Genomic DNA, 19,502 nt, shown 5'->3' with positions numbered 1-19,502 from the left:
CAGACGTGGCTCGGATCCTGCATTGCTGTGGCTCTGGCGTAGGCCAGTGGCTACAGCTCCGATTCGGCCCCTAGCCTGGGAACCTCCATATGCCGCGGGAGCGGCCCAAAGAAATAGCAAAAAAGACAAAAATAAATAAATAAATAAATATGCTGGGACTTTTACATTTTAAAAAATTAGTTGTCAACATTTAAACACCAATAAAGTTTTATATAAAACCCAGATTCTCAGCTTCTGAAGGAAATGTAGGTATCTGGTAATACTGGGTGGACGTGTCCATGCTGTAATACAGAAGGCTAGGGGGGAAGCAGTAACTAACTGCTTCCTCGTGTGGGTCACGTGATCTCCATCCTCAAAAGGACCCAGCAGCTGGTTTCTTCCCCTGGTCTTAATTCCCTGGGATCTCTAGTCATTTGTGTCATTGATAACTAGTCTATGAAAATCATGGATATTGGCACAAAAATGAACATGGAGATCAGTGGAACAGGAGAGGAAGCCCAGAAATAAACCCAAGCACCTATGGTCAATTAATCTATGAGAAAGGAGGCAGGAACATACAGTGGAGGAAAGATAGTCTCTTCAATAAATGGCGCTGGAAAAACTGGACACTACATGTCAAAGAAGGAAATTAGAACACTCTCTAAAACCATACACAAAAATAAACTCAAAATGGATTAAAGACCTAAATGTTAGCCCGGATACTATAAAATTCTTAGAGGAAAACATAGGCAGAATGCTCTGACATAAACTGCAGCAACATCTTTTTTGATCCACCTCCTAGAGTAACGAAAATAGAAACAAAAATAAAGCAATGGGATCTAATTAAACTGAAAAGCTTTTACACAGCAAAGGAAACCATTAACAAAATGAAAGGACAATTTTGCAAATGGGGAAAAAAAATCTTTGCAAACGAAGCAACTGACAAGGGATTAATCTCCAAAATACACAAACATCTCATGCAGCTTTATAAAAAAAAACGAAGCAAGCCAATTTAAAAAAAAATGGGCAAAAGATCTAAGCAGACATTTAGGCAAAGAGAACAGATGGGCAAAAAGCACATAAAAAAATGCTCAACACCACGAATTATTAGAGAAATGCAATCCAAACTACAAAAGTATCATCTCACATCAGTCAGAATGGCCATCATTAAAAAGTCAACAAACAAACTATGGAGAGGATGTGGAGAAAAGGGAGTCCTCCTACACCCTTGGTAGGAAGGTGAGCTCATGCAACCAACGTGGAGAACAGTAGAGAGGTTTCCTAAAAAACTAAATACAAAACTACCATATGATTTAGCAATCCCACTCCTGGGCAAATATCCAAACACAATTTTCATTCAAAAATATACATGTTCATTGCAGCACTGTTTACAATAGCCGAGACATGGAAACAACCTGAATGTCCATCGACAGGTGAATGGATTAAGAAGATGTGGTACATAAATATGATGGAATACTACTCAGCCACAAAAAACGCAAAATAATGCCATTCGAAGCAACATGGATTGACCTAGAGGTTATCATAATAAGTAGGTCAGAGAATGAAAAAATCCTATGATATCACTTACATGTGGAATCTAAGAAGAGGCATCTAAAATATGACACAAATGAGCCTATTCACAAAACAGAAACAGACTCACAGACATAGAGAACGGACTTGTGGTTTCCCAAGGGGAGGGGGAGGGAGTGGGATAGATGGGGAGTTTGGTTTTAGTCGATGAAAACTATTACATTTAGAAGCAATGGGATCCTACTGTATAGCTCAGGGTACTACATCCCATCTCTTGGGATAAAACATGGTGGACGAGAAGAATATGAAAAAAAGAAACTAGAAATGGGAATGCCTGGGTCATTTCGATGCACAGCAGAAACTGGTACAATATTGTAAATCAACTATACTTCAATAAAAAATAAAAATAGTAAAAAAGGATACAAATGAACTTATTTGCAGAACAGAAACAGACTTACAGACTTTGAAAACAAACTTATGGTTACCAAAGGGGACAGGTGCACGGGACAGATGGATTGTGGATTGGGATTGGCCTATGCACACGGAGGTTTATGGAATGATTGAGCAATGGGGACCTACTGTCTAGCACAGGGAACTCTATATTCTGTGATAATCTATTTGGGAAAAGAATCTGAAAGCGAATGGATGTATACACATGTATAACAGTCATTTTGTTGTACAGCAGAAGTTACCCTTGTATATCTGCTATACTTTAATAAAACTGTTTTCAAAAAGATGTCCATCCCTCTTTGCAACCGAATCAGAGAGACTGGAGCACACAGAGACTTACAGCAGCTCTTCGATGTTGCACGTGGGGTTGTTCAAGGCTTCACAGAGCAGCTTCATAGCATTGCGTGAGAGCTTCGTGCCACTGAGGTTCAGGCATTTCAAATGTGGGCTGTGAGTCAGCACCTCAAAGAAGAGCCGGCTCCCACGGGGAAAGGAGACATTATTCAGGCTGCAACAATAAAGAAAGGCTTAGGCAAATTTCATCCAACACAACCTGAGCACACAGCTTGAGCATCTGCCTTCTGTTGTGTTCTGTGACTTCACAGCCCAGGGGTGCAGATCAGTGGTTCTCAGTCTTCCACATGGTCCTTGGGGGGAGAGGCAGAATCACCCAATGTCTGGATATGTTTTTGTTGTCATACTAGGGGGTGAGCTGCTGGCATCCAGTGGGTAGAGGTCAAGGATGCTGATAAGTATCCTACGTGGCACAAGATGGCACCTCACCATGGCATGGCCCATAATAGCAATAGCGCTGAGGCGAAGACACCCTGGTGTAATACTTGCCAGTGTAACTCACTCCCAGATTTAAGTGGATTAACACAAAGTTTATTTTTTCTCATGTAATGGTTTGATGCAGGTATTACTGTTGGAGGTAGAAGGCTTTGCTTTAAGACCATGGTTCTCTGTGTTTGCTGTACTCTGACAGCGCACAGAAATATTCTGATAAATTGGCTTGGGGGCCTGAACTGGGCCTAAAGAACTTTGTAAAAGGTCCTCAGATGATTATAACATGCAGACGCTATTGTGAAGATGTGGAACATATACACAGTGAAATACTATGCAGCCATAAAGAAGAAGAAAATGATGCCATGAAACATGGATGCAACTAGAGAGTCTCATACTAAGTAAGTTGGAAAGAGAAGAATAGGAGTTCCCTTTGTGGCACAGTGGAAACGAATCTGACTAGCGTCCATGAGGATAGGAGTTTGATCCCTGGCCTCGCTCAGTGGGTTAGGGATCTAGCGTTGCTGTGAGCTGTGGTGTAGGTCACAGACATGGCTTGGATCCTGCATTGCTGTGGCTGTGGTCTAGGCTGGCAGCTGTAGCTCTGACTTGACCCCTAGCCTGGGAACTTCCATATGCTGTGAAGGTGACCCTAAAAAGCAAAAAATGAAAAAAAAAAGAGGACAAATACCATTTAATATCACTTATATGCGGAATCTAAAATGTGACACAAATGAAACTATCTACAAAATTGAAAAAGATTATGGACATGGAGAGCAGATTTGTGGTTGCCAAGGGGGAAGGGAGAGGGCGTGGGACAGACTGGGAGTTTAGGGTTGGTGGATGCAAATTCTACATTTGGAATGGATAAGCAAGGAGGTCCTATACAGCACAAGGAACTCTATCCAGTCTCTTGGGATAGACTATAGTGGAAGATAACACGAGAAAAAGAATGGATATATATGTATGACTGGGTCACGATGCTTACAGCAGAAATGGACTCAACACTGTAAATCAGCTGTACCCTAATAAAAATAAATTTAAAAATGAAGTCACTACTCTACATGCTCACTTCTCAAAGCATGGTTCCTGGACAAACCACCCAGGACAAACTTGTTAGAAATGCAGGCTCTTATGCCCTACCCCAGACCTAGATCAATGTCTAAAAGACATTCCATCATAATCTGTCTAGTTGATTATGATGGAACATGTGATGTGAGAAAAAAGAATGTATACAGGTATGTGTAACTGGGTCATCATGCTGTACAGTAAGAAAAACATATATATAAATAAATGATTAAAAAGGCATTCCATTTCCATTTTAATGATGTGAAAACGTGAGACTCACAGACCCAGGTTCCCTCTGTCTCCTAACTTCATTGTTCCGCGAATAAATGGAGGAACATGGACGGGCAGAGACGGGCCCCAGTCCCTTGAAGGCTTTGGTGTAGAAGTGATGCTTGTACACGGCGTGTCAGAGGACAGTTTAAGGTCCTAGTCCAGGACGACCTTGCAGACACTCAGAGGCTCAGGTTCTCTCCTGTTTCTCTCACAGCGACCTCCCGCTGAGAAGTGTCTGTACATTTTATGATGGAAAAGCAGAAACCAACCAATCTCCACTTGAACATATGTCCTGGGACTCCAACTCTACACCCCATTTCATTGTTGGCATTTAGGACAAAGGCGGACCCCCAGCTGGGCCTCAGTTATTGCTTGACATAATGCTCCTGGACTATTTAAGGCAGCAGCAGGTGTGGCAACCGCTGCTGAGCTTCAAATTCAGAACCATCTTTGCCCTTTCATAGCTTTGCGACCTTTAGAAACTCCCTTTAATGGGATGAATAGGGGAAAGATGATACAGCAAGAGAAACAGACATGTGAAACTCTGCTCGAGATTGCAATTATTTTCTTAGGCCGTTGGCATCGGCTCCAAGTGAGAGGTGAGACTCATTTATCACCAGCAACACCATCCAGCCCAGGTGCACCTCCAACTTACTGAAGCTTTTGAAGGCGACAGCGAGGATGCTTCAGCTGATCGCACAAAGTCACAAAAGCGAAGCCATGGAGGCTGCTGTCACTCATTCGGAATTCTCTGAGGTTCTCATTTGTAATGAGCGCAGAACAGACTTGATTCCAGTGGATGGCACTGTAACGTGACCTGTGAGGAAGGAGAAAGGAAATGGTTTCCATGGGTCAGTGGTCACCCCAAGGAGTTCCCGTTGTGGCTCAGTGGAAATGAATCTGAGTAGTATCCACGAGGATACAGGTTGGATCTCTGGCCTCACTCAGTAGGTCGAGGATCCAGCATTGCCATGAGCAGTGGTGTAGGTTGAAGATGTGGCTCGGATCTGGCATTGCTGTGGCTGTGGCATAGGCTGGCAGCTGTAGCTCTGATTTGACCCCTAGCCTGGGAACGTCCATATGCCATGAGTGCAGCCCAAAGAAAAGAAGAGTTAGCCCAAGTCACTCACAGCCTATAAGCATAACACATGATCGTCCTGAACATGAGACATTTGACTCAGACCCTCCTTTCGTCACAGAGAATGTCATCATCATGTTATATCTGTGGTTCTCGCTTGGGGGCAGTGTGGTCCCCTGGCTTACGGGACATGGGAAATCCTTGAACCTTTGGGGATGCTACCACTTGGGGAAGGGGTGTGTACAGCATCTAGAGGATAGAAACCAGGGATGCTGCTAAACCTTCTGCAATGCTCAGGATAGCCCTTCACAGCCAAGAATTATTCCTTATTCATTAATAAATTCATTCATTCATTATTCATCCCAAATGTCAGTGGTGCCCGGGGTGAGAAACCTTGCCTTGTGGGCAGGATGTTTGATAGAGAAATTTGGGGTAGCACAGCACAGCTGTTAAGTCTTGAGTGCGATGTCTCAGGGTCAAGCCTAACCCTCACCACTTCCTAACGTGGGCAGTATACACCCAAAGAGATAAAAATAACAGTGGTTTTTGTGAGTACTAAGTGAGTTAAATTTTGTAAGAATTTTAAAGGTGACTTTTAACAGGGAAGTGAAGAAAGAATCTGAATGTAGTCCTGTGGGAAGATACAAATATTGATTGTAAGTACATATCAGATGATGTTGAGAAGTGTAGGAAACACACTTCACATGGATTCTCAGAGCCCGTCCTCATGATGCCTCACAATGTGGTATCTAATGTTATTGCCCTTTTTGCAGTAGGACAGCATCAATGAAGAAAGGGAAGAACCCCATGGACAAGGTCACGTGGTCCATCAAGGATCAAGCCAGGACTTGAGCTGAAGTCTGTTTGGCAGAAAAGGTAAGATCCTAACTGTGAGCCTACATTAAAAATGCTGTTGGCAAAACCTACTTGGGAATATGGGCAGAGGCTGAAAAGGCAGTAGAAAGAAAGGCAGTAGATGAACTCACATGGAACCTTCTTCATCCTCTTCCTCAAAGTCATGTAGGGCAGAAACCCAAAGTGTCCTCAAGCCAGAACAGTGTTTTAAGCAGTAGGCAGAAACCACCAGGTCGGCATCGTCAATGATGGATAATTTAACAGCCTGGAAGAAGTCCATTGCCCACTGTACGAAGTCTTCATTCCGCATCTCATACAGACAGTAACACAATGCCAAGAAATCTACCTGTTTCCAGGAATGTTCATTCTCAGCTATGCTTTGCAAGAACTGGTGACACTTCTGCTGGATCTCCTGGGCCAGGTGGATGCCAAAAAATGCATCCAGCTTTTTTTGTTCCTCTTCACGTAAAAGGCCAAACAGGAAGCACCCCAAATAAATCCAGTATACATTTACCCTCTTTAAAAAGGTCAGCAGCAGTGCCTCGAGAGAGCCAACAGCGGGGTTGGGGTGTTGGGCGTGACCACTCAGAAGGTAGAACATGGCGGCACAGAACTCCTGGATGCACACGTGGATGAAGGCATAGGACTTCTCGAAGGCCCTGCACTTCTGAAGCGCCTTTAAGCCCAGCAGCGCAGGGATGTCCGAATCACATAACCCATTTCTCTCGAGATCTTCTTCACCAAATACAAACGTGTCTGTCCACATGCCCTCTGCAGCCAGGAAGCACAAGCCCTTCAGCAGACGTTGGCTTTGCTGATCTGGACAACCAGCACCCTTGGGTGTGAACAGGCCAAAGACAAAAGAGGTAAAAATAGAGGTGGTGTGTTGGCAGGTGGGCGCCAGATCTCTCCCCTTGTCCATCTCTTGTTTCAGGCAAGTACACACAGCCCAGCAAAGGACAGGGATTTGGCACATGCAAAAGAGCTGTTTGTTTTCCCTCACCAACCTGAAGGCTTCCATGGCTCTATTCCTGTCTCGAAAGATGGTGTAGAAATACAGCTTCCTATCAGTCTCACTGAATCCCAGGAGTTCTCTAATTTCTGGCCCGTCCAAGCTGAGCTCTATTTTCCGTGGGTACACAGGCTTGGCTGCAATGAGCAAAGAGGACTCTGGGAAGATTTTCTTCCTCAGCAGGCTACTGAGGACTAGCTGCACTGGCCGCTTCTCTGTCCAGTCGCTGCACAGATCCGACTCAGGCTCATTCAAGTCATGCTTCAGTTCTTCAAAACTGTCAATGACGAACAAGAGCCTCTCTGGTTGGGATGTGATTTCTTGCAAAGGAGCAAGGGAGTCAGACCAGTCTCTAGAAATCAACGCAGCCAAGCTCGTCTTTGTCAGCTGCTTCAGTTCCTGGCAGCAGAAGTAGAAGACATAAGAGAATCTCTCTCGAAAGAGGTTGCCCTCCGCCCAGGCCAGCATCAGCTTTACCAGGTATGTTGTCTTCCCAACCCCTTGTGGTCCAAGGAGGATCACGGTCCGTGTCCATTTCCCAGTTCTTTTAGGAGCAAAAAGCCGTTGTAGACTTTCCTGCTCCTTACGGGCATTTTCCTGGTCAAGATACTCATGAATCCTGGTGCGGGCTTCTTGGAACCATAGGTTGGAGAATTTCTCCTTTATGTGAGCTTGATATGTCTTTGCATGTCCTGGAGTCAGGCAGAACAAGGGAAAAAGAACAAAACAGCAGGTCCAAGTTAAACACATGCCTACACATTCCTCGATGTTTTTGACCCTGTAACTTCTCAGGGATCTGCCTACTGTGACCCACAGGCTGGAGCGCGTCAACGGTCTGTTTTGTAAGTAAAATTGCAACAGCACTGTTGAGTCCTCACAGAGACTCTGCGGCCCACGATGTCCTCAAATACAAACTCTGCGGCCCTCTACAGAAAGAGTCTGCTACGTAGCACAGAGAACTCTACCCAATGGTCTGTGATCATCTATGTGGGAAACCGTCTGAAGGAGAAGGGGTGTGTGTCCCTGGACCACGGAATCACTTTGTGGCTCAGCAGAAATGATCACAGCCTGGTCCATCCACCGCACGCCAATAAAACTTCAAAAGAGGAAGAAAGCGTCTGCCGCCCCCTGCTCTCCACACACATCCACACGTGTGCTCGCGTGCACACCACTCCTCCTTGCTGCTGTAACAGCAGACACTGGGCAGGAAGTATGTGACCATCGGCAGAAGGTCAGCTCAGGAATTCGTGGAGCCTGAGCTGAATATCAGGCCGATATTGCAAAGTATGGAATAACTTACGTGGAAAAAGAAGAACTCCGTGTCTGTCATAGGTACCCATTTATGTATACAAGGGATTCCGAGAGAGAGAGAGAGAGAGAGAGAGAGAGAGAGAGAGGTGTAGGTTCTCTGTGGGTGGGATCGCTCTGAAGGACCTGACACAGGCACTCCTCAGAGGAAAACGAGATGCAGCAGATACGGCAGAGCGACCCTTAGGACTATTTTTCCTCTCTCTCTTTTTGTAAATTGAAGCTGAGATGCAATGTCGTGTTCATTTCAGGTGTCCAGCAAAGTGACTCAGTTACACAATATATGTCTATTCCTTTTCCTGTTCTTTTTCCATTATGCTTTAGCACAAGATATCGAGTCTAATTCCCGATGCTGGACAGTAGGGCCTTGTTGTTTATATATATGTACCCAGTAGGATGTATCTGTTAATGCCAAACTCCAAATTTCTCTCTCCTCCCCCCCCTTTCCCTTTGGTAACCATACGTTTGTTTTCTGCATCTGTAAGTCTATTTTGTAAATACTTCCTTTGTATTGTTTTTTGACTCCACATATAGGAGATATCATATTTCTTCTCTCTCTACCTGGCTTACTTCACTCAATATGATCTTCTCTAGGTCCAGCCATGTTGCTGCCAATGGCATTATTTCATCCTTTTTTTCATGGCTTGTAGACCATTTTATATATGTACCACAGCTTCTTTGTCCACACATCTGTTGATGGACATTGAAGTTGCCTTCATGTCTTGCCTATTGTAAATAATGCTGCAATGAATATTGGGGTGCATGTATCTTTTTGAAGTAGAGCTTTATCCAGATATATGCCCAGAAGTGGGATTGCTGGATCATGTGGTAACTCTATAGTTTTGTTGTATAAGGAACTTCTGTATTGTTCTCCATGGTGGTGGGATCAATTTACAGTCCCACCAGCAGAGCACGGGAGTTTCCCTTTTCCACCACATCCTCAGTAGTGGGTACTTGTCGGAGAAGAATGCTAGAAACACACAAGCATTGCAACACTGACCCTGTTGCGTATCTGCTCCAGCTAACATTCCAGGGACGAGTTAAGTCCTGCAGTTTGCATGTGTTCTCATGACACGGAACGCATAGAGTAGTGGAAGGGAGCAGAGTCTACCTTCTGCTGCCCTAGCCATTTTGCTGCCGTTGGCCATGAATGGGAGACACTGACCCTGGGTTTTCTGTACTACCGTTCCTGTCTCCAAGGGCTGTACTCATGGATTTTAAGAAGCACTGCGCTGCTGAGCCTCCTGATCTCTGAATCGTAGCTACGGTGGTCTCTTTTAAAATTCATACTTCTAGCAAGTACTTGTGTATCTTTCTTAAAGCCCATCATGATACGACAAGGTAAGGAACTGCATTTTTACAGGGTTTTTTTTTTTAAATATTTTTTTTATTTTCCCACTGTACAGCAAGGGGGTCAGGTTATCCTTACATGTATACATTACAATTACTTTTTTTCCCACACCCTTTCCTCTGTTGCAACATGAGTATCTAGACAAAGTTCTCAATGCTATTCAGCAGGATCTCCTTGTAAATCTATTCTAAGTTGTGTCTGATAAGCCCAAGCTCCCAATCCCTCCCACTCCCTCCCCCTCCCATCAGGCAGCCACAAGTCTCTTCTCCAAGTCCATGATTTTCTTTTCTGAGGAGATGTTCATTTGTGCTGGATATTAGATTCCAGTTATAAGTGATATCATATGGTATTTGTCTTTCTGGCTCATTTCACTCAGGATGAGATTCTCTAGTTCCATCCATGTTGCTGCAAATGGCATTATGTCATTCTTTTTTATGGCTGAGTAGTATTCCATTGTGTATATAGACCACATCTTCTGAATCCAATCCTCTGTCGATGGACATTTGGGTTGTTTCCATGTCCTGGCTATTGTGAGTAGTGCTGCAATGAACATGCGGGTGCATGTGTCTCTTTTAAGTAGAGTTTTGTCCGGATAGATGCCCAAGAGTGAGATTGCGGGGTCATATGGAAGTTCTCTGTATAGATTTCTAAGGTATCTCCAAACTGTTCTCCATAGTGGCTGTACCAGTTTACATTCCCACCAGCAGTGCAGGAGGGTTCCCTTTTCTCCACAGCCCCTCCTGCACTTGTTATTTGTGGACTTATTAATGATGGCCATTCTGACTGGTGTGAGGTGGTATCTCATGGTAGTTTTGATTTGCATTTCTCTTATAATCAGCGATGTTGAGCATTTTTTCATGTGTTTGTTGGCCATCTGTATATCTTCTTTGGAGAAATGTCTATTCAGGTCTTTTGCCCATTTTTCCATTGATTGGTTGGTTTTTTTGCTGTTGGGTTGTATAAGTTGTTTATATATTCTAGAGATGAAGCCCTTGTCGGTTGCATCATTTGAAACTGTTTTCTCCCATTCTGTAAGTTGTCTTTTTGTTTTCTTTTGGGTTTCCTTTGCTGTGCAAAAGCTTTTCAGTTTGATGAGGTCCCATGGGTTTATTTTTGCTCTAATTTCTATTGCTTTGGGAGACTGACCTGAGAAAATATTCATGATGTTGATGTCAGAGAGTGTTTTGCCTATGTTTTCTTCTAGGAGTTTGATGGTGTCCTGTCTTTACAGGGTTTTAAGAAGCGCCCGTGTTTCACCAGGGCCTGTTCATGACTGTCATTGGAATCATTACCTGCCCACCCTCGAAACCTATTAACCTTTTTGGCTATAGTCAGCCAATTCCTATCTGAAGGCCAATTATGCAAAATATATTGGAATGATTCTTTCTACATGTCCCGAATCCAGCAGTAACGGCTGGTGACGTGGGTCAGGAGATGTCACCTCAGGAGGTTGGATGCTCCACCCTCACTCTAGAAGGAAATGGGAGCTGGGAGAACATCACAGAGGAGAAGTGCAAATGCACTGCGTGAAGACAGGACGTGTCCAAGAGGGTAAGAAAGACTCAGGGAACACTCCACAGTGAGGGCATCCTGGAAGAACAAAGTTTGAAAGCTACTAGAACAGACAAAATACCCTGTGATTTCGTAAGCCAGTGACAAATAAACCGCACTACTAAACCTTGGTTTCAGTGTGTATGATTCAGACTGCTAAACACACTTGTTGAGACAGTTTATTTTTAAAATTTTGATGGATTGACTTTTAGAGCTGCACCTATGGCATAAGGAAGTTTCCAGGCTAAGGGTCAAATCGGAGCTATAGCCGCCGGCCTACACCACAGCCACAGCAAGGAGGGATCCCAGCTGTGCCTGTGACCTACACCACAGCTCATGGCACTGCTGGATCCTTAAACAACTGAGCGTGGCCAGGGATCGAACCGCATCGTTATGGTTCCTAGTCAGGTTTGTTAACCACTGAGCCATGAAGGGAACGCTAAGACACTTTATTTTTTTATTGCAGTCTGAATCATACTGAGTGGATATTTTTGCTGAAGGAAGTGGCAAGTATCTTTTCGGCTCTTCCCATGAGAAGATAATGTTAAGTTCAGTGCCATCCAGCATGGTAGCTGCTAGCGACATGTAGCTATTTGGCAACTGCAATATGGTTAGGGCAACCAAAGAACTAACTTTTTAAATTTAATGCACTGTAAATGTCAACAGCCACATGTGGCTGGTGGCTACCCTGCTGGACCGAGTATTACGTACCTGCTTCTCATACAGGCTTGCTCCACTTCAGCACTGTGGATATTTGGAGCTGGGTAATTTTGAAAATCTAGGATGGTTAATGGTTAGTAGCATACTTGGCCTCTGATCACTAGATGTGACCTCTGCCTTGAGGGCAGTCAACAAAATAATATCAGCAGATATAGCAAAATGCCCTCTGGAGGACAAAAATCACTCCTGATTGAGAGCCACTGCCAAGATTAACCTAACATACTGTTTTAACGGGGTCCTGAAAATCCAAGGTTGTGTAGGAATAGGGAGATAAACATTTCAGTAGAAATGCCTCCAAGTCCTCATGTTCTATCAGGTTCAGAATGGGGACCGTCAAGGATTTAGATTTTAATCTCCTGTCAGCAGAGTTCCAGAGCACTGCAAATACTCATGGAGAAAGTCTAGCATTCCTTAAACGAATGCTTTTGCCCAAGCTTTGCCCCTCACCTCAGTGGCCTTGGAGGAGTCAGTTACAGTTGACAAAATTTATTATTATGAGTTAAGATAATTTCTATCATGTCTAACACAAGAGGGGGTCACAGAAGAATCAAACATGAAGCCCGTCTTAAAACATGGCTATTACGTAACACAGTATAGGTAAAGTTGACTGGAATGTGAGAATTTGGTTGTAAGATTTTTGCTCAGTTGATTTTGTTGTATCATTTCCTGTTCTCCCACAGGGAATTCTGCCCCCTCCCCAGAAGAAGAGGGAATCTTTATTTATCAAGGTTATACTAGAGTCAGAATAGCACAGATACAGGCTTTGGCATCAGGTGTACCAAAAAGTATTAGCTGGAAAAAAATCTACGAACAATGGAAAAATTCAGTATTTACTTTATACCTATTGGAATTGCCAACACACTCCGGAAAACATAAGACTTGAAGAAATGGAAACAAAAACAACATTAGAAGGGTGTCATTTTTCTCATATTGTAATTTATCCGAATTAATGACTTCTAAAGTATCAAGAATCTTTTAGAACCAGACAATTTTGTCATGAAGTGTGGGGTTGGTAGATGCAAACTACTGCATTTAGAATGGCTCAGCAATGAGGTCCTGCTGCACCGCACAGGGAACTCTATCCAGCCTCTTGGGATAGAACAGGATGGAAGAGAGAATGAGAAAAAGGATGAATATATATATGGCATTACTGGGTCACTATGCTGTGCAGCAGAAGTTAGCACAACCTTGCGAATCAACTATACTTTAATAAAATACATAAAATATATGTAATGGAAATTCTGGAAGAAAGGACAGTGAGGGGAGTTTTGTACTAATCAATAGGAATCACTAAAAAATGAATCCAAACCCATAGAACAAAACCCCTGTAAACTGCTGTACACAGGTGGGAGATGCATGCCATGATTAAGCTGGTGTTTCATGTTTTAAGGGGGAAAGTTTTTTTAGTTACATAGAAGGGTTTAGGCCAGCTGCTTAAATATGCAAAGACAAAGAGCAGCAGCAGTGGTTTCATAATTCATACCTTACACCAGGGTAAATTCCAAGTGGATAGATGATTCAAATGCAAGAATGTGCAACCGTAAAACTCTAGAAAACCTGTGGAGATTAGGTTTTTCAAATCAGGTGACCTGGGGCGTGTTTGTTTCCAAGTTATGTTTCAGATCAGGAAGCCTTGTAAGAAAGATTGGCCTTGCCTAAAACGGAAATGCTTCACTCTTAGGAAGCCCTGCTCTGTATCACAAGCCCAGACTCCCTCACCTGTAATCTCCTTCTTGGCCTTCTCACAGAGGTCTTTTCTGCTGATCTTGTGGAAGATGCTGAGGGTCACATTCCAGGCTTGTTCTTCCTCGTAATTCACGGTCAGGAGCTTTGCGAGATTCTCCCGTGTGGCCCTTTTTACTTCACTCCAGGGAAGTGGCTTGAGTCCCAATTCAAGAGGCTCTTTCCTGAGGACATCCTTGAATTTTTTGAATTCATCCCTTTTGAGCTCCTTCAGGTACCACATCAGGCCAAAGTCAGGAAAGAAAGATGATGCCATCCTCACCAGGGTAGAGGTGCCAATCTTCAGAGACAGAATTGCCAGGAACAAGAAATAAATGGAACCTGTGGAAAATTCAGGGCAGTGAAACGTTATCCAAAGTCAGTTGGCTGAGATGACTGATCTCTTGTCTGGTGACCTGCAAGGTTTGGGGGGATGGGGATGGGGCAGGACGTTCTTTAGACCAGACTCATGTTTTGCCTTCTCTTTGAAACGGTCATGAGAACAACGATGTCTGAAATAAAATTCAGCCTCTGTAAGAAACAATCCTCAAAGAATTACTTCTTTTTTTTTTGTCTTTTTGCCTTTTCTAGGGCCACTTCCCGCAGCATATGGAGGTTCCCAGGCTTTCACCACAGCTCACGGCAATGCCAGATCCTTAACCCACTGAGCAAAGCCAAGGATCAAACCCACAACCTCATGGTTCCTAGTCAGATGCATTAACCACTGAGCCACGATGGAAACTCCTATTTTAATTTTTTAAAATTAATTTTTTATTAGGGTATAGTTGATTTATAGTGTTGCATCAGTTTCTGCTGTACAGCAGCAGGGACCCAATCATACACATATACATTCTCTTTTTTCCACCACAGACAATCTTCCGTCATGGTCTCTCCCAAGAGACTGGAGAGAGTTCCCTGTGCTGTGCAGGAGGATGTCATTGCTTATCCCTTCTCAGTGTCATCGCTTGAACTTACCAACCCCCAATCCCCATCCATCCCACTTCTTCCCCTCTCCCCCCGGCAACCACAAATTTGTTCTCTATGTCTGTGAGTCTGTTTCTGTTTTATAGATAGTTTCATTTGTGCCCTATTTTATTTTATTTATTATTATTATTTTTTCTTTTTAGGGCTGCACCTGTGACATATGGAAGTTTCCAGACTAGGGGTTGAATCAGTTGCATCTTCCAGCCTACACCACAGCCACAGCAACACAGGATCTGAGCTACATTTGCAACCTACACCACAGCTCACAGCTCACAGCCACATCCTTAAACCACTGAGCAAGGCCAGGGATTGAACCTGCATTCATGGATACTAGGCAGGTTCATTACCACTTAGCCCCACGATGGGAACTCCTCTTTTGTGCTGTATTTTAGATTCCACATATAAGTGATATCATATTTGATTTTATTTTTTTTGGCTGTGCCTATGGCATGTAGAAGTTCCTGGGCCAGGGATCTAACCCACACCACAGCAGTGACAAGGCCGTATTCTTAAGCAGCAGGCCACCAAGGCACCCCCTGAAACAATTACTTAGAAGATATAAAAACCTTCATCTATATTCATTTGACATATTGTCAATATAAAAGCAATTATAGACTTAAGAGTAGTGAAGTTCCTGCTCAAATAAAAGTCAAGTATGCATGATGCAGAAAGGGTTTTTTTTTGAACAGATGGTTGTGGCACAACAGGAAGTCTATATGCAAAACGAAACAAAAAACCCAGACTCAGATCTCACACCTTACACAGAAATCAAGTACAAATGGGTTATAGACCTGAGTGGAAAATTCAAAACTATAAGACTTCTCAAAGAAAACACAGGAGAAAATCTTCATGACTGTGGATTTACAGAAGAGTTTTTTTTTTTTATTAAATGTAAAATGCATAACCCAGGAAAGAAAAATGATAACCTAGACTTTATTAAAATAAAAATATTTGCTCTGAGAAGGACACTTGTTAGGAGAATGGAAAGAGCTGTGGACTGGGGAAAAAGCTTGTGCGTGTTATATACCTGATCAAAGATTTGTATGCAGAATATGCAAAGAACGTCTTAGAATTCAACAAGAAAATCAACAACTCAATAAAAAATGGGTAAGAGATCTGAACAGATACCTCATCACTTAGTGGGGCCAGGGATCAAACCCACATCTTCATGGATACTAGTCAGGTTCACTAACCACTGAGCCACGAAGGGAACTCCTATTTGCTTTTTCTTTTAGTGGTTTCCTTTGCTTTGCAAAAGACTTTATGTCCCATTTTATTTTTGTTGTTATCATTATTCTAAGAGGTGGCTCAAGCAAGATATTTCTGTGATTTATGTCAGAGAGTGTTCTGCCTATGTTTTCCTGTAGGAGTTTTATAGTATCTGGCCTTATGTTTAGGTCTTTAACCCATTTCCAGGACTGAACTAGGAAGAAATAGGAAAGATGAATGGACCAATTATAACTACTGAAATTGAAATGGTGATTTAAAAAAAAAACTCCAGAAAACATAAGTCCAGGTTGAGATGGAGTCACAGGGGGATACTCTCAAACATTCAGAGAAGAGTTCATGCCTATTCTGCTGAAACTCTTCCAAGAAACTGCAGAGGAAGGAACACTCCCAGTAGATTTTGATGCATGCCCAAATTTGAGAATCATTGACCTCAAGAACGGCTTTCACTGGGTAAGAACAGTGCTGGAATTTTGCAGCTAGCTGGCTTTCCCTTGCTGTGGAGCAGTGCTAGGAAGATCAGGGGCCACTCTCTTAAGATACTTCTTGATCTGGCCAGAGAGCCTCTGAAAGCGATGGGGTTGTTGGCCTTCAGATTAGTTCCAAGTCAAATTTAAAACTTCCCCCAGGACAGGCAAATACACACATGCCTCTGCCACTAACGTCAGTAAAAAAAAAAAAAAGTCACCTTTTCTGTCTCCAATGCAAAACTATTAGATTGTGGTGGTTTGAATGATGTCCTTCCCCACCCCCAGTTTTATAGTTAGAAGCCCTCACCCTCCGCACAGCATGATATGAACTTATGTGCAAACAGTCTCAATGCAGATGTAAAGAGTTATGATGAGGTCACCTGGAGCAGGTGTGGTCTAATCTAACATGACTGGGGTCCTTATAAGAAGGAGAAATTTGGACACAGACATGCCAACAGGGAAAAGGATGTGAAGATGCAGAGACACTGATGTTTACTCGCCAAGGAACACCTGAGACTGGCAGAAGGGGAAGGAACACTTCTCCCTCACAGCCCTCGGGAGGAGGGAACTCTGCCCATACCGTGGTCTCTGACTTTCAGTCTGCGGAACCATGAGGTCACAGATTTCCATGGTGCAAACAGCACAGTTGGAGGTGCCTTTTCACGGTGGCCCCGGAAAGCTCTTACCATCTGTTAATACCAGATGAGGTGGAGATAATTAGTGACTCACGGACAACGAGAAAGTGTTTGAAGGTAAAATTCATGGTATGTAATGTTACATATCAAAGGGCAGGGAATAGAGACCAACAGAACTCAGAAGAGTCTGCTTCTTCAAAGGTACAGGGAAGGACGACTGACAGTTCACTCACTACGTTAAAGAATGCTACGTCCAGTCTCGTGAGTTAGAACACGAAGGAAGATGGTATGAATGAAAAAGAATGTACATATATGTGTGACTGGGTCGCTTTGCGGTCAAACAGAAATTAAAGGAACATTGTGAATCAACTATAGTAAGAGAAAACAACAGAAAAACACTAAAAGCAAGTAGTTTGAAGTTAGAGCATAATGAAATAGATATGAGGCTCAAAGTATATTCTTTGAAAAGACTGGTTTTGATACCCTCTCAACAAAACTACAGAAGAAAAATAAGGCATAAAAAATCAAATATAAGGCATGAAAGAGGAGATATCACTGCATATCCTGCAGACATTAAAAATAGAGACTATTCCAAATTTATACCAAAACGATGATTTTAAAAAAGTGTAGTCAATTTACAATGTTGTGACAACTTCTGTTGTCCAGCAAAATGACTCGGTTATATATCTGTATGTGTGTATATAAGTGTGTGTGTATATATATATTCTTTTTTAAAAATACTATTTTCCCTCATGGTCTGTCCCAGGAGATTGGATTTAGTTCCCTGTGCTATACAGTAGGACCTCATTGTAAGTATATACATTTTTAGAAAATGTCAACTTTCGTATTCTATTTCTTTTCTTTTTTCTTTTTTTGTCTTTTTGCCATTTCTTGGGCCGCTCCCATGGCATATGGAGGTTCCCAGGCTACGGGTCTAATCGGGGCTGTAGCCACTGGCCTACGCCAGAGCCACAGCAACACGGGATCAGCCGCGTCTGCAACCTACACCACAGCTCACGGCAACGCCGGATCCTTAACCTACTGAGCAAGGGCAGGGATTGAACCCGCAGCCTTGTGGTTCCTGGTCGGATTCGTTAACCACTAAGCCATGACGGGAACTCCTCTATTTCTTTTTTGTGGGAAGCTTGAAAGCAAGTCTTTACAGGTCAAAGCAATTCTCTCCTTAAATGAGACTTCAAGGACAAACAGCTTCATCAGCAAATTAAGTCAAAATTCAAATAAAAATTCTTTTGCAGAAGCTCTTTCAGAGAGGAAAAGAGAGGTGGAGAGAGAGGGAACTCCCCGACTGTGTGAGGCATGCCTTGGTGTTGAAAATGAGCGTGTTTTATAGAAGACGTCAAGAGTCCCAGTCCACTAAGTGAAAATGAATGCACGTAAACTTAATGCAGCATGAAGTCCATGACTGGTTAATAACCGTGTGTTACCGTTAATTTCCTGATTTCGATATGCTCTGGTGATGCAACGAACATCATTATTTTTAGAAAATAAACCCTGAAGTATTTAGGAGTAAAAGTTTCTTGAGCAAAGTATTAGATATGAGTTTATACACCGTATACAAATTATCTTGAACAGACCAGGAAAAATATGTATATAAATTTAGAGAGAAAAGGTAAAATATTAACACTTGTGGAATCTAGGTGAAGGTTCTATGATAATTTTTCAACATTATCGTAAATGTTCTCCAAATCTGACATTGCATCAAAAAATTGACTTTTTCATTTTACTGAAATATAACTGGAAAAAAGGACTTAAAACATTTTGCCCTTCTTTAATGTTCATTTTTTCCGTTTGAATATTAGTCATTTGTATTTCTTCCTATCTAAAATGGCTACCCATGCTATTGACAGAACACTGTAAACCAGCTATAATGGAGGAAAATAAAAAATCATTATATATATATATATATATATATAAAGTATAGCTGCATTAAAATACAAGAAATGTAATCAACAAAAATAAAAAATGGCTATCCATGTAATTGACAATTTTTTCCCTCAGAACAGCTATATTTTTTGAATCATATACAATTTGCACGTGTGTATATCCTTAAACAAAGCAATTGTTAGAACCATGTAGTAAAATTTACATTCTATGTCTACATTATCTCCCAGTTAGGCTAGGCGGTAAATCTTATTCCAATATATGAGCCAATATTGACTTTTGATCAGGGAAGGATCATCTTAACATTACTTTTTTTCCTATTTGTATCCTAATTAAGGGGTTTCATACGTCTTCTCACAATATTTTATTTATTTATTTATTTGTCTTTTCTAGGGCTGCTCCTGCAGCATATGGAGGTTCCCAGGCTAGGGGTCAAATCGGAGCTGTAGCCACCGGCCTACGCCAGAGCCACAGCAACGCGGGATCCGAGCCGCGTCTGCAACCTACACCACAGCTCACGGCAACACCAGATCCTTCACCCACTGAGCAAGGCCAGGGATCGAACCCGCAACCTCATGGTTCCCAGTCGGATTCGTTAACCACT

The 19,502-nt window shown here is 42.6% G+C and overlaps 1 protein-coding gene across 1 annotated transcript in view; it reads right to left on the bottom strand.

Annotated features, from left to right (window-relative positions):
* The window catches only part of NLRP4 (NLR family pyrin domain containing 4), a 38,454-nt gene extending 24,436 nt beyond the window's left edge, over positions 1-14,018 (bottom strand). Inside the window, exons 1-4 of the mRNA XM_047791389.1 lie at positions 13,678-14,018; positions 6,148-7,720; positions 4,739-4,900; positions 2,300-2,467 (exon numbers count right to left, since the gene is read on the bottom strand). Coding sequence (XP_047647345.1) covers positions 2,300-2,467; positions 4,739-4,900; positions 6,148-7,720; positions 13,678-13,957 — 2,183 coding nt within the window. The 5' untranslated portion in view covers positions 13,958-14,018. The remainder of the gene's footprint in view (positions 1-2,299; positions 2,468-4,738; positions 4,901-6,147; positions 7,721-13,677) is intronic.
* Positions 14,019-19,502: the final 5,484 nt, after the last annotated feature.

The sequence above is a fragment of the Phacochoerus africanus genome, chromosome 8 (assembly GCF_016906955.1).
Source record: "Phacochoerus africanus isolate WHEZ1 chromosome 8, ROS_Pafr_v1, whole genome shotgun sequence".
NCBI lineage: Eukaryota > Metazoa > Chordata > Mammalia > Artiodactyla > Suidae > Phacochoerus > Phacochoerus africanus.
This window is presented reverse-complemented; position numbering and strand designations above follow the sequence as displayed.